Here is a 21,749-nt window from a genome sequence, read left to right on the forward strand (position 1 = left end):
GGCGCTTGGTTAGCAACCTGGCTAAGTAGCAGCCCACTCGTTTTTAACGGTTCCAGTAGGCCGCCCTCGGAGAACGCGGATAACGGCTGCCCGGTAGGAGGGGCGGCACCCGCCTCCGGGACTGACCCCGCAAGATGGTTGTTCGAGCGCCACTGATGGGGAAACGACGCGGTAAGATGCGTTAGGTGGTCGTTAGCTCACGGCCTGGCGGCCAACAGACACCGCCCCCCTCCCTCTTCTCGTTTCCTTCCCGGCCTCCGTCATCAGCATGGAGCAGACCCTGAACCCTCACCCGCAGCTCCCGGAGGGCTCCTACAAGAGTAAGTATCTGTTGTGCTTCTTGGCTGACAGTCAGCGCTGACCTTTGACCTCTGACACCACCGAACCATGCAGTGACCGAGGAGGACGTGAAGAGGCTGATCGAGTTCAGGGCGTCCAACGAGACTTTGTTTACAGGAAAGAGGAACTCTGCCAAGATTGCATGGAGGTAAGATCCTGCATGGACATGATGGTTCTGTGAGGATACTAACATACGAAGCCAATCAGGATGTTTCAGAAGTAAACAGAATCAATCCTGCATTTTCTAACCTTAACCCCATGGTGAGGACAAGCTTTGCGGGTTTGCATCAGCTGGGTCTTGTTTGTTTCTCAGCACTATCTTGAAAGGACTGGGACTGGAAGGGAAGCTGACCGCAGAGCAGATCGCCAAGAAATGGGACAACCTGCGGACGAAGTACAAGGTGAGATGTGAAGATGCAACAGGTGCGGATCCAAAAAAGCTTTTTCTGTTTGGAGACAGGAGCTTAAACTCAGGCTCTGTATATACCCACTCAGATGAAAATCATATTTTGACATGTTCTGGTGGCATTTTTCTGATGATGGAGGACATTTATGAAGCAAATTCAGTTTAAAATAGCATTTCTGACTATTTCTTAGTTCACATTGTTGTGAATCAGGAACAGACAATAAAGCATTTAGAAAAGGATCTTATTGGTGACTTAGAGCGCTGGGCAGGCCCAAAGCGTTCTGCTGTGCTCCGCCACTTGCAGACAAATAGATCCATGCACGTCTTTGTTTTCCTCGTCTGAGCTGGAATCTGGATCAAAACTGTACGGCTGGATTGCTTCAATGTTGCTTACCAATTTTGTTGCACCTGTAATGTTAGGTTGGGGTTGTGAGGGGCTTTAAGTTAGCAGGAGAGTGTGTAAACAGATGTGTGTTGGGAAATGGGGGTGGGCTTACTCTGCACCAACAGTTTTTTTTTTTTTTAATTTTGCCTAAAAACGGCATAATCCTAATTAAAAAAAACAACTAGGAATGCTTTCAAAATAGATTAAACGATGATCAGAGTGGTGACTTTAAAAATGTGATGTTCAGACAGACTGTGGACCTTCCTTTATCAGCCTGCAGGGGTCACTGTTTGTGCGTTTCAGGACCTGAAGCAGCCTTATCAAGGCCAGGACCCCACCGGGGGTGTCATGGAGTCGTGGCCCTGGTTCCACATCATGGATGAAGCCATGCAGGGTCGCCTCTACAACACCAACCTGGTTCTGAGTCCGGAGAGCGCAGACAACGGCGCACAACACAGCAACGGGCAGCCGAACCAAAACCAGGAGAACACAGACATCCTGGAGTTTCTCATCAAGACGGAGATGGAAGACACAGTGGCAGCTGAATCGGCAGAGAGTGATGTGGTGGTTCATTCCGAGGCCGCGCCCACTGAAGGCGTCCCAATGGGGTGGAGGAGAATGACCGAGTGCTCGTACAAAAGTAAGCAGCTTCAGCTCGTGGGAACACGGAGTTCTGCTGATGTTCACGTGGGCTTCCTCGTCTGATGTGTCAAACTGCTTTTCCTCTGCCGACAGTGACTGAACCGGAAACGGAGAGGATGATCAAACTTCGAGCAGCAAACGAAGCGCTCTTTACCGGCAGGAAACACTCAGCCAAGCCCGCCTGGAGGTGAGCTCACCAGGTTTGGAGCTGCAGGCCTTCATCAGGTCAGCAGATGGAAATGCTGCTCTGACGAACTTTCAACAAATTTATGAGGATAATTGAAATGCAGATCAAGCAGATGTAAAAAGTAATCAGAATCAGATTCATTATTGTCATTTAAAGAATTATGCTTCTTTATAACTGAGATTGGTTTAAACTCCCTCTCCAATCCTCTTTTGATCTATTGTAAAAGCGTTCCCAGTGGTCTTTTAGTTATGTTCATGCCGTTTTGACTTTTTGGATGTTGGATTTGATGATGAATATTTTTAAATTTAAAGCTAAATGAGGCGATGCATGGTTCCAGCAAATTAGGACTGTTCATGTAATTGTATTGGCAAATTTCTAATCACAGAGGCTTTGCTTTTGTTTTGGTCACATGACAGAACTGGGACTAATTAATAGAGGAGACGTCAGTTTACGCACCAAATCACTGGTCCCCAACCTTTTTCAGGCCACAGACCAGTTTCATGTCAGACAATATTTTTACGGACCGGCCTGTACCAGGCTGGAGTGGGCATCGGATTTTTTTGGTTTTTATTTATAGCTTCCAGTTTCACTTGGCTTTTGAGGGTAACGTTTATCTTCCTCCTCTGTAAAGTATCTATATTTCATGTAGGAACCATTCAAATGTGAAATATATTTTCCATTAACCCATAACTGTCAAAGTGGAAGCTAAAAAATCAGACTCCAAATTTAAGCACATAAATACAAAACAAAAACAGTCATTAAAACGGGTCTTTATTAAATATAATAATCCAACATTTGAGCAACTTTATTAGTAGAATCCTTCTGAGGTTAGACAGCTGGTTGCTGGACATTCTGAATTATTATTATTATTATAGTCTGTGGGAACAACGGGACCAATAAATCCTTATTTGGAGTTTAAACTTCTGGTTTTGTCTGTTAAATGCAGCTTTCTTTTATTTTGAAGTTGAAGGCTCTTCTTCTGTTTCCTCACTGGCTCTTTTCTGCCAAAAAAAAACTTTCCAAAATACGTTTGCTTTTCTTTTGTCAACTTTTGGGCAGTTGACGCAGCCACTTTTAAGAAAGTAGCAGATGGACTTTCAGCACGTGTTCAAGCAATTTACATTTGGTGTGGTGGAGAGAATCCAGTAGTTTTTCAAAATAAAACGCCCCTCAGAATCAGATCTAAAATGTAGGTTGTGTTTTTTTGGTTCTCAGTGGCCTGATACCATGTATTGTGTCCATTGGATGGGTACCATTCTGTGGCCCTGTGGTTATTGACCACTGTACTATACCTTGTGCCATCCTTGTCTCCAGTGGTAGAACGCAGGTTTAAAACACGAAGGTCGCATCTGCCAGAATTTTAGGTGAGCTAATGATCACCTGACGGGGTTTACCAGGGCTGCAGCAGGGGAACCAGATGGACGCTCCACCACCTCAGTCATTGACACCCCCCTCTGAACTGCTGTGTCCTGCTTCAGTGATGCCGAGCGCGTCAAAGTGCTCGGCAATCAAAGCTGCTGGTAAATTAAACATCTGCTCTGTTGATTTGTTCTGCAGGGCCATCCTGTTTGAGCTGGGTCTGCAGGGAAAGCTGACCACAGACCAGCTGGCCAAGAAATGGGACAACCTAAAGAGGAGATACAAGGTATACCCTGGACCTCAGTGTCGGCTGATGTTAGTGCAGCTCAGTTTCAGTTCTTCTGTTCCTCCTCCAGGAGCTGAAGTTTCCCTCTCGCGGCGTGGACACCAACCCAAGCTCCTGGCCCTGGTTCTACCGCATGAACGACGCCATGGAGGGACGCTTCTCCTGCGCTGCGCCCATCCTCACTCCCATAGTGGAGGACGAAGACGATGACTGCGAGCCACTCTCCCCGACGCCAAAGAAACGAGCCCGCCGGAGCCGAGGAGGGATGGCGGAGTTCCTGACGGAGTCTGAGATGGATCTGCTGGTCGATAACGAGGACAAGAATGGATCCACAGCTTTAGGAGATTTTCACCGACTCACAGAGTTCTCCTACAAACGTGAGAAGATTGATAATCTCATAAACTCAGATTTCTTTCACAAAACTGAACATACAGCTCTTTAGAGGACCTGATTAGACTTAAGCGTTCTTGAAAGAGCTCAAATTTGGTCTGGAAATGCATTTGTAACCTGAATTTTTAGTTCAGATATTTATTCATTTTGTGACTACAATTTTTTTTTTTTATTCAAAAAGAACTGCAGTGTTTGTGTGTTAATCAGACCGAGGTTTTTCTGTGCGAAAGATAATGTTCTGGTTTGATCAGAGTTCTCTTCTTTTTGTCCGCAGTAACAGACGAGGACACTCGGCGGCTGATTGAACTCCGAGCCTCAAACGAGTCTCTGTTCACGGGGAGGAGGAACACCGCCAAGCCTGCCTGGAGGTGAGGCAGCGCTCCCAGCATTCCTCTGAACAGACTGGTCTGCTCGCTGGAGAGCAAAGATCTCCCGCTGACGTGCTTTCTGTGTTTGTGGTTGGCTCTGTCTCAGGGGAATTGTGAAGGAGATGGGTCTGACGGGGAAGATAACACCTGACCAGGTGGCTAAGAAGTGGGACAACCTAAAGACCAAATTCAAGGTTATCCATGTCAGCAGTTTGTTCTGCAGGCTAATACAGAGAGCAGCAAAAAAAACTGTGCATGCTTCCACTGCGAGGGTCATCATACAGTAGCAAGAAAAACTACGGATTTACTTTGTTTTCTGGATCAATTTAAAAAACATGTATTCTGATGATTATCTAGATTACAACATGAGTGTTTAAACTAATACCACACAAACATTAAATACCCACTCTGATAAAAATCATGTTTTTAACATGTTCTTGTGAGATTTTTGTTATGAATTGAGGTTAAAACTGCATTTCTGATTATTTCTTTATTCAAGTTGTTGTGAATCAGAAGCAAATGGCATTTGAAAAAGCTTGTAGGTGTGACGGAGTAGCTACAATCGACAAGCTCCCTGCTCCGCTCTATTCTGATGCATCCACTTGCAGACAAATAGATTCATTACGACTTTGTCTTCCTCATCTGAGCTGGCATCGGGATCAACACTGTACTGCTGGATGACTCCGATACTGTTCATACTGTGTACTGTTATTTGTCAGATATTTCAATTTAAAGAAGACAATATATATAGTATCGTAAAGTTGAGAAAATGCGCTTTTCAAACAGAAAAAAATGTTTAAAGAAAAGACTAAACCTTTAATATTTTACAAGTTTGATGATTGGAGGACAGTGTCGTTTAAGCTCTGTTCTGTCTGAAGGACTTGAAGTTCCCTCCGCGGGGGATGGAGGGGCAGACCAACCCGGCCTCCTGGCCCTGGTTCCAGCTCATGAGCGACGCACTGGAGGGGCGCCTGGTGGGAAAAGCTCCCAAAGTAACCCCCGTGTGGACCAACGATGAAGACGGCGTGTTTGTCTCATCTCCGCCCGTCGACAGGGATTGCTCTGTGGCAGACAGGAGCAGTGTGTCGGAGCTGGACAGCATGGTGGGCGGAGACAACGGCGAAGCTGACGGGAGCATCACGTACATTGACGCCAGTGGAGAGGAGTGTTCAATGCCGTCAGAGCTTTCGTATAAAAGTAAGAGCTAACGCTTAACGATGCAGCGTATCTGTGTAATGGAGGCACCTAACATCTCCGCTGCTGTCTGACAGTGAGCGACCAGGACACCAGGAGGATGATCAAACTCAGAGCCTCCAACGAGTCGCTGTTCACCGGGAGGAGGAATGCTGCCAAAGCAGCCTGGAAGTAAGACCCTTCTGCATGTCGACAGTCACCAGCAGCGTGAGCCGTGTTCATGTCGTGTTCTCCATTCACCCCAGAGCCATACTGAAGGAGCTCGGCCTGCAGGGAAAAGTCTCCACCTACCAGATGGCCAAGAAGTGGGACAACCTGAAGAGAAGATACAAGGTACGTTCTTCATCCTATTGCACAGGTGTCAAACTCCAGACCTTGAAGGCCGGTGTCCTACATGTTGTCCAACCAACCTGCAAATGAAGGTCCTTAGTGGCAAAACGCACCTGATTCAGGTAATGAGCAGCAGATAAGATGAACAGATATGTAAAAAAACTAGCATGATGTCTGCCCTCGAGGCATGGTCTCTGACACCCCTGTTGGGCGTGCTCAGGGGACTGGAGATAGTCTGAAGATGATTAAAGACTCAAGTTAAAAACCCTTCAACAGATGTGTCACCATTGACACCTAAGTAACGCACGCTCTTTGATTTACCATAAATCTTTGACTTTTTACACAAGCAATCAGCTGATTCTGACGCAGGGAGGCGTCCGATACGTTACCAACGTAAAGTATTAATGCCGCAAAGACGCTTTTCTCCATGACAGAATCTGCTGGCTTACATCAGTCGCGTGAGCACTTTACTAGGCTGCTTTTCTACGCTTCAGAATCTGCTAGAATTGTGTTAATTGCATAAACGGTTAAAGAGTCACAGTAGTCAAAAGAATGTCAACATTGGAACTAAAGCTCTGGTGTTAAAGAGTCAAAGTTTTTGTGTTGGATATGATTTAATGTCAAAACCATTTTAGTAGAACTGCTAAATAACAGGCTGCAGAGAACTAATACATATCTGAGACAAGCTGACCATTATGAGTTTTAGAAAGTTGGCCCGATGGATGCAGAACAGTTCTGATCATTGACTGTATCTGAGAACTGGACCAAGAGAGTGTGACGTCACCCACAGAAAAGGACTTACTCTGGCTCTATCTAACCAAGTCTTTTCCGCCTCCTTTGTTTGTTTTTTTGCGATATGGACACTGCCATGTTGGAGCCAGATGTCGTCAGTAAGCAGTGATTGGTCCCAGGTAGTCTCCAGCAACCAGTTTTCGCCACTCAGGAGTGATCTTATTGGAAGTCCACACCCCTACTACTTGAAAGAGAGCTAATCTGTCAATCAAACGTTTCAGATGCTGTTTGTGGGGGCCAGCAGGCACCACCTACTTTTAATTGAGGCATCTTTGCACTACAGAAGAAAATATCATGAAGTAAAAATGAAGATTATCAAGATGTTTTAAAAATAGTTATCGGAGTAAAAATGGTTATTCTGACCAATACAATGACTGAGTTGTAGCTGCCTATGTCTAGGAGTCCATGGGATTTGGCTTCTTAGAACCAGCGGGTACTTCCTGTTTGGAGCGCCAGGGTGAGTAGGAGTCACTGGCTATGTCCAAACTCTCACCCTAAAGGCCTGTTCACACCGGGACGAATTTCGCCGGCGATTTTCGCCGACGTTTAACGCCTCGTGACTAAACAAAGGGCACCAATGAAAGTGTGCACACCGACGCGAAAAAACGCCACGCGTCAAAGCGTCAAAAAAAAAAAACGCCTCTGGTTCGTTTTTTTTTTTTGACGCCTCGCGTCGAAATCCATTCGACCAATGAGAATGGCGCTTTTGCACACGTGTCTGGAGCTTCTGAAGTTACAGTAAAACACAACTTGGGGGCGCTCAAACACAAAACTGCCTTGCTGAGCACACATACCAGCGAAGAAGATAGACGCCAAGTAGCGTCTACACTGCCGCGAAGAAATAATGACGGACATTCTAAAATATCCCCGAACCAAGCACCAGTTGGAGCTACTGGTGCTTGAAATATTCATGTTTTCTTTGTATGATTCTGACAAGCGCGTAAATACTTGCTCTCTTCTTCTGAGTGAAAAGCGACTTTAAGGAGCGTAAAGTTGCGCAGCGCCACCTTGTGTACAGGAGTATTTCTGTTTACATTAAGCGCCATCTAATGTCAGGGAATGAAATTGCATGTTCGCTCGGCTCATCGTCAGCGAAAATCGCCTGGGTGTGAACACAAAAAACGTGGCGAAAAACGCTGGCGAATAACGCCTGGCGAATATTCGTCCCGGTGTGTACGGGCCTTAACCCCTAACTACTAAAAAACGGTATAGTGCGGGACTATGTAGTGTCCTATATTTTAAAAGCAATTCGAACACCATGCTCACTGCTCCAGTGTCTTCTGAAGATGAAAACGTTAATGGTTTAGTTAAAAAATACATTTAGATACATTTTTTTGGCACAAATTGTTCCGATGCAATGCATTCTGGTGTATATTCGCCAATCTAGTGAGCACCGATGCACACTGGCTTTTTGCAGAGACTTCTGGTTAGTTTTCTAGGGCACTCGATTTTATGAAATTTAGATTCGGACATCACTGCAAAATGGTGAACGCACTATATAGTGAGTAATGAAGGAATTTTGATACAACCACTCTCATAAACAGTCTATGGTTGTGATGCTAAGGGAGTGAAGCATGCTGGGTAAAGGTCGCCTGAAAGCCTGACACTGATAGCGAGGTGCTTGTGTTTTTAGGAAATATTTAAAGCAGCTTTTTTTCCTCGGATTCTGACATTTGTACCTTTTAAGGATAATGGACTTCAGCAGGAAATGTATTTATTCTGGAATTCATCTCAAAAGTTTGTATTAAAACAGTATTTCTGTGTAAATGCTGTAGACCTCAGCTTGGCTGCATATTTGTTGGGATGAAGTTGATGTTGAAGTCAAAGGTCTCCTCTCCTCAGGACCTTAAATATCCTCCTGTTGGGATGGAGAGTGTGGTGGATGGCGCCTCCTCCTGGCCGTGGTTTCACCTGATGAATGAAGCTATGGAGGGCCGCCTGGCGAACAGCGCCCCCCTCCTCACCCCCGTCACTCAGGACGATGAGCAGGCCCCTGACCCCGTCCCCAGACAGAGGCCCCGCCCTACCCTTCCTCTGCCCCCCTCTTCCTCCTCAGACTTGGAACAGGATGCGTTTGGGGACAACGCGCAGCCAGACCAGCGGAGCGTGGATCCGTGCGACAGGCCGCTGGGGGAGCTGGACCGGGAGTGGGAGATGGTGGAGCGGGAGCGGGCGGCGCTGGAGAGGGAGAGAGAGATGGTGGAGCGAGAGAGAGCCACAGTGGAGAGAGAGAGGGCAGCGGTACAGGCGGAGCGGCTGTGGCTGGATCGGGAGCGGGCGGCGGTGGAGCGCGACCGCGCCATGGTGGAGCAGGAGCGGTTGGCGCTCGGCCGAGAGAGAGACGTCCTGGACCAGAGGGCGCTGATGCTGAACTCGGTGGGACACTCGGGTCACCTCAGCAGCCTCATGTAGAGCTCATGGGGGCGTGTGCTACCCCAATCCGAACGTCCTATAACAGGAAACGGATCCTGCTCCTCTGCAGTACCACCAGCTGGTCATGGTCGAAAGCACGTTTTAGTGAGTGATGTGAACAGGTCCAGGTCACACCTTCACACCCGGGGCAGAAGTTTCTCTTTTGGACCTCTGCCAAAGACTGGATTCAGTTCAGAACCACAGACGCCACATGCCGACCAGTAGGGCAGCGTTTGAGGAGCCTGGGCTTGAACTAGTTTCTGCACTGACTACCAGACCCAATGAGTCGAGCTCAGTGAAGATGGTGCTCTCAGGGAGGAGGTTTGTGAGGAATGATTTCAGAATCAGACTCTGAGGAACCGCTACGATTGGCTCCACCGTGTGAAGACAGGAAGTGGTTTTGCTGCAAGCAAGAAAGATGCAGAACTGTATTTTATTTACAGACGCACTGTTACTTCAAACCAATAACATTCTTCAGCATTTTCTCTCAGCTCTCCTCTCGTCACTTCATGTTGGATTTTTGACGGCTGACATGTGATGTACAGAAATAATTGGTAATGACATAGTTAATATATAAATAAGGTCATTTTATATAAAAATCTAAAAATGTATAAAAATCTGATCATGATTTCACATTAAATGTGTTTTTTTGAAGATTTTTTTTTTACTTTGAGTCATTTTACTCTGAAGTGTGGCTTCACTGTAAATGTAAAAATAAATTAAACAAACAAAAAAGAATCACTGACCGCAATAAACTTTTAAATTAGCATTGGAACTTGTTTTTTTTTTTTTGCTCCCAACATCTCACTCCTTATAGGTCCCCATGATGATGGGAATACAACATGTGTTTAGTCCAAAGCTATTTTAATGCCATAACAGAAAGAGCTGCTGAATATGAGCCGCAGCACAAGAATGTTAGGAAAAACCGGTCCGTCTGGTTTGAACCTGGGCCTGAGTGTAGATCTTTTGTTCCCAGCTGGAGAACTGCCGTTTGTGATTTGTTTTTTTATAAAATCACCCTCCGCTGTAATTACGTTCACAGTTATGTTTATCTATCTGGAGTAAAATTCAGTTGCATATAAAAAAAAACCCAGCAATAATCCTCCTCTGGTCTGCAGTGCTTCTGTGACCCTGCAGGTAAAAAAAAAACTCTGAATGTTCAACAAAAAATTAGGGGGGTGACGATTCTTTTTAACGATTTGATTCAGATCATAATTGGTGGTTACGGAAACGATTCAGTCATTGTTGGTTTATTTTGAACGATTCGATTTGATCCGTTTCACTGATCTAAAATGGATCCAGGACATCTTTAGCCAAAACTTCAACCAGTGTGACTCAGAGATAAATGCCTGGTACTGAACAGTGCAGGAGCTGAAGGATTTCTTAAGAGAGAATCAAGTATAAGTTAAATATGTGCACAAACAAACAAGTAAACAAGAATTAATAACAAATCCATTCACATTTTAGTTTCCTAAAGTTCTGTTGTTTTTCCCACATCAAAAGAATCCAGAGGAAACATTCTTAGAACATTCTATCACACTGTATGGTCACGTCTTTGCTAAATTCAAAGTGTTTTCACACATTTTCTTGATGTTTTTTGCTTATTTGTGTCAAATTAATTAGTGCAGGATTAAACTCCTAAAATGGTTTAATTAAAATTCATGTTCATTCCTTTATTTCGTGCACTTTGACATGAAACTATCAGCTGCGTGCAGTACCACGCATCACCTGTAGAGGGCCACCGCAAGTTAAAATAAGGAGCAGATCATATAATTACTGACCTCCAGTAATACATGAAGTGAAAATAAAATCTTCAAATTATGATAAGTTAGGGGGCCGAAGTGATGAGAGGTTAGCCCAGATTCCTCTGCAGTGATGTCACATTACAAACCCTGCAGGTATAGTGACCTGTCCTGTCACTCTTGATGCTAAAGATAAAGGTTGTAGGTTCAGCTTCACCTGAGCTCTGGGAGTGGTTCTCTTAAAGTGGGGCAAAAATGTACAATACTATATTTGTCAGTCACAGATTCTGCAAGTTGACCCCTAAATAAGAGAAGAGAGGTCTGTAGCGTTCATTATAGATGCACTTGAACTTTGAGAAAATGTTTTTTAAAAATCCAGGAAATCCCATTGTTCAATTTTTTTAAAGCATTTATTTGCGTAATGGTGCAGAAAATAAGTATTAAGTTAATAAAAACAAGCAGGAATTATATTACTTCTTTAGCTTTTCTGTCCTCCACTCTTTACCTTTATTTATGTCAACTTTTTGAACTGGTTATCTGTATAAAAGACACCTGAAGAATTGTCTTGTTTTATTTTGTCCAAGTTAAGTATTGTGTTAAAGAGTTAAAAACAAACAGCTACGTAGATCTGAATCATTTTTCTATAAAAGAATGAAACCAATCATGCCCGGAACTTGTAAGGATTTGCTCCAAAAATATTTCAAGTTCTCTTTATTCTGGGTTTGCAGTATTTCTGAGAAGTCCAGAACTTTTATTTGTCATTGTCTACTCTGAGACTGCAGACCAGTCTGCCATTTCCGGACCAAATCCCGCCCAATCCAAATGTTTTGCACTAGAGGAATTGGAACAAACACAACCATCTTTGTTGTTCTCATCCTGCAGTGTCAGTCCAGCTCGTATTTCAACATTGTATTCACTGAGAAAGTGACGAACCCATAAACCTTGTCTGTTTTTATCTCACTTTAACAGTTGAAAATCTGTTTTCAAGCCACTCCACCAACAACCCCCATCTAGATAAAATTTTTTAATTAATTATCATTTGACATCTTTGGATCAGTGATTCCCAAATGGATCAAAGAGAAGCAGCTAATATTCTTCAACTATGTGCAAACAGTACCGTTTTTTTCCAGCTTGGCTCTTACCCACCAATTTATTTATTTATTTTAAAGTATTTTCACATTTCCCTTGTGCTTGTATCTATCTCATTTTTCAAAATGCTGAATGGCAGTATAAGGTGTTTTTGTTGTAACTGCAGCACAGTAAAAGTACATCGTGCTATTATGACTACAATGGTTACTTCTAGGGGTGTAACAATTAATCGACTTAATTCATGAATTGATTTATAATCCTACGGTCAAACCAGCTCAACCTGTCTGAGGCAAGTAGTTCATCGAATTGAATAGATATATAAAATTATAAAATCTTTTGAAAATGAAATTAATTATTTATGTTAATCTCAGAAAATACTATTCGGATTGAGACACATTAGGTTTATTTTACTATAACATAAAAATGACCAAGTTCCATCACAGTGGACAACACATATGTGATGACAACAAAACTTCATCATTCGTTGGACTGATCCATATTTTAGTCATGTGACCATACAGATCAGTTTCTACAAGAAGATTATACCTAAATTCAAATATAATCTCAGAATTCTGTTCCGGAAAAGTTTTGCTTTGATCATCAGTTTTTGCTTTCATGTATTCTTTTTACACAATAACGCTTTTTTTGTTTTCAACCTTACTGGTCTTGTTTGGTCCTTATTTCTGCTGATATATATTTATTTTTTATCTGCCAGTCATTTTCCGGGGTGTCCACCTAAAAAATATTGACACCTGTCAAAAAATTGTTCTGATTTATAATGAAGATAGTAAAAAATTATACATACATGAGGCTACAATTTAAAGAGAAGAAAACCAGTATATAAAAATTGCACACAGAAGCTTAACAATGATATGCACGCACCCTTACACACCCAAAATAAATGCATAGGGACGTAGGGAGAGGTTCTTTTTCATCTGAGGTTGTATTTGTCAAACAGTTACAATAATCCTATAAATAAATAGATGCTCAGTTTCTGATCACATCAGTAAAAATGATCAGAAAATGTGGATTTTAGACTTGAAATCTTTTTTGTGTTTGTTTTGCCAGCAGGGTTTTGGACACATTCTGTATTGGGATTCCCCTTGAAACTGCTTACATGTCAAACACTCTTTTCTGTTTAATGTTTGCACACAGTCTTCAGTTTTTCCCTATAGAGACTTTTCAAATAAAAATGTTTGGCATCTTACTGCATTTGTGTGTCTGTTCTCTTCCCTGACAGGCTGTCACATTCTCTTGTCTAGGCTGCTGTTGATTGGCTGCCGGTCGCTTGGAAGAGGCGGAACAGGATCAACCTGTTGGACTTGGATAAGTGCTGCAGCTCCTAGGTGTGAGTGCCAGTTGGATGACAGGGACATGCTTTCCATCAAAGTCGGTCAGTTCCTTCCTATTTTCTGAGCTCTTTCTCTTTGGGTTCTTCTGACCAGGTCCAGCTGTGTTTCTGTTTACGTTCCAAACTCTAACTAGGATGTCAGAAGGTGTTTGGTGTTCGATTCTCTTTCTTTGAACTGTAATTGAAGGACTAGATAAAACACTCTGTTCTGGTCCCTCTTCAATAGCTATAGGTTTCTTTCAAGAATTAAATTATTTCTCTTTCAGCTGTGGGTTATATTTAGATGTTCTGTTTAAAATTCAGCTTCCCTGTAAAGACTATACAGTCAATGCTTCTGATATGCTATTTAGAAAAAAAACAACGTAATTTTTGAAATAAATTCCTTAAAAAACCTTTCTCTGGAAAATTGCAAGGTGTTTGCTGGAATTATTTTGTTTTTATTGTGTTATATTTAAGTTTAAAGTGTTTGTCTGATCTCTGAAGTCTTAGATGTATAAACTTTGACACTTCCTGGACTTTTTTTCTTCATTTTTAGAGGCAGTAAAGGGTTGACAGTGCGTTTGTCATGTTGTGAGGTCAGACTGTTCTCAGTAGAAGGACTAAAGACGAGGGGAGTCAAAACACAGAAGACTGAAATCATTATTACACTTCTTTATTTTCTGAAATCCACCATCGTTGATCTTTTCTTACCGTTGCTCTGCCGTCCTGTAAACACAAGCCTCCCTGGTTCACATGTGTGAAAAATGGGAAAGAAACGGATGAGGATTTGGATTCTGTTTTCACTTAGTGCAACCAGATCTTTAACAAATTTCAGTGTTACTAAAAGAGGTTAATCATTTAGTTGCTCAGTAAAACTCAACACTCCTTTCAGAGAAATGTGAGAACGTTTCAAGTTTAACTAAAGGTATAAACCTTAGAGTCATTTAAAGACTGACAACAAGTACATATTTCACAGAAAATAGAAGTAAACAGAACAATTGAGCCAAAAACAGGAACGGACAGAACTGCATTTTCATAGGAAAAGATTTGGATATTTTCTGATGTAGTTTGGTTTGAGTTGCCCGTTTATTATTAGGAGTTTGAAAAGTTGCTTTATTTTGTAATATGTTCCCATGTGCTTGATAATATTTTCCCTACAGGAAAGGATGAAGCTTTAACCAAATACCTGTTTGGGTTCCTGACAGTTGAGCCCAGAAATCTCTGCGGTTTGTTGGACAAATGAATGTTTTTGGACCGCGACTATAAGCAGCTTTTTTTACTGTTTAATCATTCAAGAAAAATATGCGACAGCATTTTTTTTAATCAAGCAAGATTTTATTTGTCTTTTTATTTTCATTTTTTATTCTGTATATTTGTATTCATTTTTATCGGATTTTGAAGATGACGTACTGATGTGACAGGGGCATTTTTCTGCTAAACTTTGCTAAACCATCAGAATTAGAGCTGCAGCTGTCGTTCAGATAATCTCTCTCTTCCATGCAAAAACTGCAGTTTCAGTTTAGAAAAGAACTTCATGGGTTCCTCTTCTGTTTTCTGGAAAAACACGACTTCATGTTTTAGCCTCCCTATCCTCGTAGATAAGTTCATATACCAATACCCTACCTTCAGCCTTTTTCAGGGTTGAAGTGCTATTTAATTAGATAATATTCCAATTGACATAAACGTGTGCAGCTTTAGTTCACCTGACTGTATTAAAATTGTGCATTTATGCTAAGTGTCCAATTTTGTATATAGATATATAGTTCTGAGGCGCCGTACATTAAAATATTAAAACATTAAAAGCAGAATTTAACAAGTTTAAACCATTTAAAAGTATAAAAGTAAAATTGAAAGTAAGTATCATAGTAAAACTAAAAAAAACGTTTAAAAAAAAAAGGCACCAGCAGAGCCGAGTTTCATACTGTGTCAAAAACAATTTACATCTTTTTATTTTATTTACATTTTTTAAATTCACATTTCATTGGTAGTTAGTCCTTTGGGTTTAAAAGTTGAATAAGGAAGCAGTTAAATCAAAATATCCATATGTAGATTTGTAGAATATAAGGATACATTTCACTTAGAGTAAGGAATAACAGCATGCATTACTCAACACATTTGGGAGAGGACATTCCACACTAAACATCTCAGTGGAAAACCACCTTAACACTTTAGTTGCAAGACAAAAATAAAAAATAAAAGATTTTTTTTTCTGCTCCCTAATTCCTTGGGGTGGTAATACAAACAATGACTGTTTTTAATCCACTGTTTATTTTTATTTGTACATGTCCTCTACTGTTTGGTTGAGCTGGGAGTTAAAAGTTGACCACTTCTCTCAGCTAAGGAATCGCTCAGAGGCTACAGAAAGGAGCTGTGCTCTTTCATTTTGAGTTACTTTCTCTGTTTGTTAGTCTTACCCCTCATATTAGTTAATGATTTCACACGTGCCGTATCGCAGCCACCCCTCCCTGTGCACACTCCTGAGTTTTATTTGTTCCTCCATAAAGGATCTTTGTTTTCCTGCACTTCACAGCTATTGTTTCCTTGTCTTCGTTGTTTAACTAGTCCTCGTAAACCTTCTGCTGTCATCTTTCCTCTGATATCATCTCCTTCACAGCGTGAACTCGCCTCAGCTGTATAACTGTGCCTCACTGACCCAACTTTGCTTCACTATGAAGCTCTTTCTGCTTGTGTTTAAATGCCGACTTCCACACAAAAAAGGGTTTTGGGTGTTTTTAACATGTTCCTGTGACATTTTTCTGAAATAAAGAAAATAAAGACATAGAAGATAGAAGCTCTCTGCTCTGCTCCATTCTGATTCATTCATTTATGGACGTCAAGATCCATGGACGTCTTCTTTTTCCTCGTTCAAACTGTCATCTGGCTCAAAACTGTACAGCTGGATAGCTCCAACGTTGCTCTCTGTTTGTGTTGCACCACTAATGCTGAGTTAGGGTGCGAGGGGCTGTAAGCTAGCGGGAGGGCACATAAACAACTTTTCTACAATTAGTGAAACCTGTTGAGACAACTACGTTGCAATATTGGGCTGTATAAATAAAACTGAATTGAATTGATTTAAACAGAGAGCTTTCAGAAATAGACTTGGGAAAGGGGGAGGGGTTGCTCTGAACAACAGTCTCACTCGGAGGTGAATTTCTAATAAAATACTGCCACTCTGCAGAAACTAAGTCATAGAAAAGGATAGTTGTTATTTTATTTTATCCAAATACATCATAATCTTAATTACAATGGATCAAAAGATGATCGGAGTCTGACTTAAGTATCTATTTAACTACTGTCCAGATGGGAAACCCCAGATACTAAATTTCAGTTTTTCTTCTCTAATTATTTTAAAAAATCTCAAAGTTTTACCAAAGAAGTGATTTAGTTTAAACCTTTGACCCCTGTGTTTAATCACTTATTTAATTCCCAATCCAGATTGTATGAAGCAGCCCATGAACTCTGGATTAGCATGCTAGATCTCCTTTAGACTCATAATGTGTCTAAAGAACCTTAACTGGCCTTAAACGTTTTAAAAAAGAAAGTAACTAGTCTTGGCACAAAAATCATAAAACGTGTTTTGTGGATTTCTTTCTTCTAACGTCTTTGTCCAAAGTGGTTTCTTTGGAAAGGCTGCTTATTTTCCATGTAAATGGTGCTGTTTTTGTAGGGAAATTGTTTTTGGGGAATGAGGAGCCGAGCAAAGCATGTTGGTTTTAGCATTGAATCATTGTACAAACGTTTTTCTCATTCTACAGTGAGAAATAGAAACACCTGAAGCCACAGAGATGCAGTTTGTAGCTTCTGGATGCTGCTGTGGTGACATCTTCACTGAATCTTCTTGTCTGTTTGCTTTAGGAAACAAAATGGGACGGAAAAACTCCAACTATGGAAGATGTGAGTTGTCTTTCAATCCAGAAGCATTTGAATGGAGTTTTTACTTTATTATTTTCTTTGATTGGAACAATACACATTTATAGAAACTCATTTTAACCATTTATCATGTTCTGGGTTAAACTTACCCTTCTTGAAATTTGAATATCTAAAAAGAAAAAAAATACTTACAAAAATTTTTCCACTTTGAAACTTCTCCTTCTTGGCTTATTCAGCGTGATCAACATTTCAAATAATGTATGGTTCAGTTTCTCTTTTTGTAATTCAAAAAGAAGTGTCTGAAAGATCATCTAAATGACACTTTAGATCACATAAAAACATGGGAAAAACAAGTACAATTTGGCTTTGCTGACTGTTAAAGGTGAGTTTAAAGTTGTTAAGATTGTTTTTTTGCTTTTTTCACGTGATCTGTTTCAAATTGGATATGAAATAGAATTTTCTTTCAGACGTCTCTGCCTTTTGCAGATTATAATAGGAGGAAGGTAGCTCTGTTGTTCTACTTACCCACCCTTGACTGGAGCTCTAGTTGCAGCCAAAGTGGGCGGAGCTTCACCAGAACAAGAAATTTTCCGCTAGTAGCTTCCATTGAAGCGTGAACTAAACCAGTAGAGATAGTAGAAGAGAACAAACCTCTTCTGTGAGTCTTAGTATTTCCAAACACATTAATAAAAATGCAAAAAAAAAAATGATTGACATCTGTGGTTTTAACTTTAGAGAAATTTCGGCAGCAGCTGTTGTCAGAACCTCATCTGAAGGTAAACTTTGCATGTTTTTGGTCTGATTCTTTAGGGATCCTGAGGGCATCAATGGTGTTGTTGCCAGTACTGATTATAGTTATTGTCCTCCTGCAGCTGAACACCAACCCACTCAAAGGTAAGGACTTCTATCCATCCTCGCTTCCTGACAGATTTCAGGCTCCTCCATCAGATCTTTTTGGTACAGTTTGATTTTATGTAGCAGCAGTTTGAGGGATGTGGATGTGGGAGGTGTTTGGGGGGGGGTCACTGGGATTCAAACCTGTAGAGGACACAGAGGATCTGTGACAGGAGTACATGGCCTCTAATGGAAAATTCCCAAAGTGTTTCATCTAAACATCAAACTTTAAATTCCTAACAAGAATTTTGACTGGACCTGAAAACTGATGGAAAACGTCAATTAAAGTGTTTTCCCTACGTGACACAGGAACACCCAGCCAACCAAACCTGTCATCTTGTCTTTCCAGTTCTAAGCAGTGCAGACTTGGAGTTTGCCGGTGAACCCACCAATAAACACGTCAAGAAGTCCGGTTAGTGATCCTGGACCTGATCAGGAATCGCTAAAGTTGATTCTTCATGAGATGGTAATTCGTGTCTTCTTCTTCTTCTTCTTCAGCTGGACCATGTTCTCCAAGGAAAGAGTGTCCAGAAGATCATTTCAGCTTCATTGTCCAGAGCGGAGCTGCCAACGTGGTGGCCCCAAAAATCTGCATTGAAAACGACCTGTATGAACTGCCGCTGTATTGGTTTAGAGCTTTCTGGGTTTGTTGGGTTCCCTCGTCTTAGTGCATGAAGAGTTCCTGTCTTCTCTTGTTTGTTCTTGTTTGTGTTTTGTCCTGTCTTTGGCGCTCTCCAATGTCCCCGTTCTCCATCAGGCATTTTTCTTGTTGTTGACTATGTTTTCTTAGGGTTCTAGGAACTGTGCTGAACAATGTGGGAATTGGAATAAACACCGTGTTGGTGGATGGTGAGTAAAAAAAAAAAAACAGCAGTACTGTTCATAATCATTTGAATCACATTTGATACACGGATTTCTAAAACCACCGTCTCATCAGCATGATCCAAACTTTCCATAAAAACCAATTGTACATAACTTGATCCATGTTTCCCGCCCCTGTAGTGGATTATTATAACACTAAAGGCAATAGAAGGGATTTTCCTGCTCTTTCCAAAATAGCTGCTTCCATGAAATCTAAAAACACTTTTGATGGGAAAAGTTTTGTTAATTTTTAAAACCTTATGGTGAGAACGACTCATCCAATATTATTCATTTTATTAAATGACTACTTCCTGTTTTGGAAAAAAAAAAGCAAAATTGATAATTAATTCTTTATAATACAATTACACCATGTTAAAAATGTGTGGATCAAATTTGACTGTGGATAAATAAGGTGATTTTTTCCCTGAACACTCATGGAAATATTTTTGCATCTAAGGCTAAAATTGTGTGCAAAAACTTACCAATTCACCTAAAGTATCATAATTGACACTCTCTCTATCCAAAAAACGTGCTAAAGTCTTTTGTGGATTTCATCAAAGGTTTTAAAAAACACCCTAGATCCTCTAAAATTGAAATTTTCTGTTAATTCGTTGATGTAGTATGCTTTACAGGGTTAAATCAAGTTTATAAATACAATCTTAAACTATTGAATATGACAGGTTTATTGTGCGGCCTCGGAGAGGAAAGTTGCTGCCCTCGATTTTTGGCTGCAGGCTTTTCACACCTTTGCCCTTCTCTGGCAGGTAAAACAGGAAAAGTTCTGAAGACAACATACTTTGATACTTACAGTGGTGGTGAGTACAAAGTAGAGGTTCTGCTCGGCCAGATGTGGACTGAACGTTTGAGTAATGTATTTGTGTTGTTGCAGATGTGAAATATATCATCGACTTCTTGAAGGAAATGAAACCGGGTTCTGTGATTCTGATGGCATCCTTTGATGAACCGTCCTCAAAGTAAACATCTACTTTACTTGGAATAAATAGTTCACAGAGAAATATTTTCCATCAAGGTTTGAGTCAACCTACTTTGAGAATGTCATTAGTAATTTGAGTTGTGGACGGGACCATTGGCATTGAGTAAGCCTGCCCCCAATTAGCATCATCTCCCACTAGCTTACAGCCCTTCACACCTCAATCTAACATTACGGGTGCAACAAAAATGGCGAGCAATATAAAAGCAGTCCACCTGCAAAGTTTTGAGCCAAATGCCAGCTCGGACGAGAAAAACGACGTTTACAAGTGGATGACACCTAATTCAAAATGGAGCGTGGCAGGGAGCTTGTGGCCCATCCAAAGTATTTTCTACATAACAAATAAGCTCTTTTACAAACAGCATTTTTGCATCTGCTTCTGATTCGCAATGATTTGTATAAACAAATACTCAAAAATGACATTTCTAACTAAATTTTCGTTGCATATGTCCTCCATCATGAGAAAAATGCTGCAAGAACACCAAAACCACAATTTTTTATCACTGTGGGTCTAGAAGTTCTTGAGTTTGGAAGGTCAGGTGATGCTTGTCAACTCTTTGATGTCTGATGTTCTTTAACAGGTTAAATGACGAAGCCCGGAATTTAATTGCTGAACTGGGAAGCTCGTCAATCCAGAAACTGGGATATCGAGATAACTGGGTTTTTGTCGGTGCGAAAGGAGGCTTGGTGAAGAGCAGCTTTGAGAAGGTAAAATTAACTTTACTGTTGAAATTTTTTTCAAAGTTCATCAATTGACTGTGAAAAGAGAAGCAAAAGCTGTGTTCACCTGAAATCTTTGTGCATTTTGTTTGTGCTTCAGTATATAAAGAATGACAAACCAAATAATAAATATGACAACTGGCCAGAGCTGATCGACCTGCAGGGCTGCTTCCCCAAAACCCTGGAGTGAAACCTGCAGAGCAGAAGCAGACAAACTCTGGAGCAGCATCTGACTGAAAAGGGAAAGGATCTTGGTAAAACACTGAGATCTGCTTCCTCCTGTGAACTGCTGGTGATGGCTGTGGGGAGGGGTCAGTTTTCTTTTTTTGTGGTGGAGGTGGGGTTTCAGATGTCTGCTATTGAGAGAGTCCTTGCAGCTTCCGGGGAGAACGGAGTCCTCTGCAGGTTACCAGCATCCCGCTCCAGGATTTCATCCTGAAAAACAGGTTGATCTGCAGATGCTGTTGCATCAACCGCCGTCCTCTTTTGGGCTCCAACCTCAGCAGAAAACGCAAACAGGAGTGAAGGACAATGACTTTGTAAACCAGAAAATCTGAAAACACGTAAACCCTCTTCCCTACCTGTTTTTTTTACATGGTAAAATGAGGTGTTTTTAAATGTTTTATAGATGGTATCTCTACACAGGGCATTTCAGGGAGAATAGATTAATTTATTTATTCATCCTCACACAGAGGATTCAGAGAAAGGATTTATAAAGAGTCTTGTTTCTTTAAAATTAAAAAGTCTACAAAATATTTCTTTTTAATATTGTTGTATTTGAAACAATAAAAGTTTAATGTTTACAAACTGCGGACCGGCTATCTCTGATGTGAATGTTTGCAGGATAAGACAGAAAAGATTTTACTAACCTGTCAGTCGTGTAAAAAAATAAATGTCTCAGTCATCACCGAAAATTCATCATGAAACAATGAGGTCTTTGAGATAAGATGAAGTTTATTAATTTAAACTTTATTTGTTTTTAAAAGCATTTTATTTTATTTTGTGGTTTAAACTGACGAGAAAAATCACAGTGGAAAAATTAGATCTTCCCTTTACTCAGGTCTTGCTGTAGGAATAAATGCGTGAACTTACATCTGTGTCACTTTGAGGCAGGTGGAAACATGAAACAGGTAAAGGTGAAAAAAAGGCAGTTTAACAAAAC

The 21,749-nt window shown here is 41.1% G+C and overlaps 2 protein-coding genes across 6 annotated transcripts; both read left to right on the forward strand.

The window, feature by feature from the left end:
• The first annotated feature begins 178 nt into the window (after positions 1–178).
• zgc:171459 (uncharacterized) lies at positions 179–13,315 on the forward strand. Of its 5 annotated transcripts, none has more exons than XM_078948967.1 (13): positions 179–320; positions 394–487; positions 653–740; positions 1,434–1,770; positions 1,866–1,959; positions 3,517–3,604; positions 3,675–3,981; positions 4,269–4,362; positions 4,469–4,556; positions 5,241–5,559; positions 5,634–5,727; positions 5,802–5,889; positions 13,162–13,315. In XM_078948967.1, the coding sequence occupies exons 1-13, from the start codon at positions 269–271 to the stop codon at positions 13,192–13,194; spliced, it is 1,776 nt and encodes a 591-aa protein (XP_078805093.1). In that variant the 5' UTR covers positions 179–268; the 3' UTR covers positions 13,195–13,315. The 5 variants fall into 5 exon arrangements, with proteins under 5 accessions (XP_078805093.1, XP_020559871.1, XP_020559868.1 ...); XM_020704212.3 differs by having other exon boundaries at positions 13,184–13,315; XM_020704209.3 differs by lacking the exon at positions 13,162–13,315 and adding an exon at positions 8,521–9,865.
• On the forward strand, positions 13,282–21,394 carry LOC101161236 (protein FAM3C). Its single transcript, XM_078948971.1, has 10 exons — positions 13,282–13,314; positions 17,107–17,145; positions 17,932–18,015; positions 18,365–18,427; positions 18,514–18,659; positions 18,806–18,864; positions 19,641–19,691; positions 19,766–19,850; positions 20,449–20,575; positions 20,688–21,394. Exons 5-10 carry the CDS (start codon positions 18,625–18,627, stop codon positions 20,775–20,777), a joined length of 447 nt encoding a protein of 148 aa, XP_078805097.1. The 5' UTR covers positions 13,282–13,314; positions 17,107–17,145; positions 17,932–18,015; positions 18,365–18,427; positions 18,514–18,624; the 3' UTR covers positions 20,778–21,394.
• Positions 21,395–21,749: the final 355 nt, after the last annotated feature.

This window comes from Oryzias latipes, chromosome 6, assembly GCF_053564925.1.
Source record: "Oryzias latipes strain Hd-rR chromosome 6, Olatipes_Hd-rR_3.1".
Taxonomy (NCBI): Eukaryota; Metazoa; Chordata; class Actinopteri; order Beloniformes; family Adrianichthyidae; genus Oryzias; species Oryzias latipes.

Coding starts and splice junctions, on each gene's coding strand:
- zgc:171459 (XM_020704209.3), top strand. CDS start 269: ATGGAGCAGACCCTGAACCCTCACCCGCAGCTCCCGGAGGGCTCCTAC. Junction 488..652: donor TCTGCCAAGATTGCATGGAG/GTAAGATCCTGC, acceptor TTTGTTTCTCAG/CACTATCTTGAAAGGACTGG. Junction 1,771..1,865: donor GACCGAGTGCTCGTACAAAA/GTAAGCAGCTTC, acceptor CTCTGCCGACAG/TGACTGAACCGGAAACGGAG.
- LOC101161236 (XM_078948971.1), top strand. CDS start 18,625: ATGAACTGCCGCTGTATTGGTTTAGAGCTTTCTGG. Junction 18,660..18,805: donor ATTGGTTTAGAGCTTTCTGG/GTTTGTTGGGTT, acceptor ATGTTTTCTTAG/GGTTCTAGGAACTGTGCTGA. Junction 20,576..20,687: donor TGAAGAGCAGCTTTGAGAAG/GTAAAATTAACT, acceptor TTTGTGCTTCAG/TATATAAAGAATGACAAACC.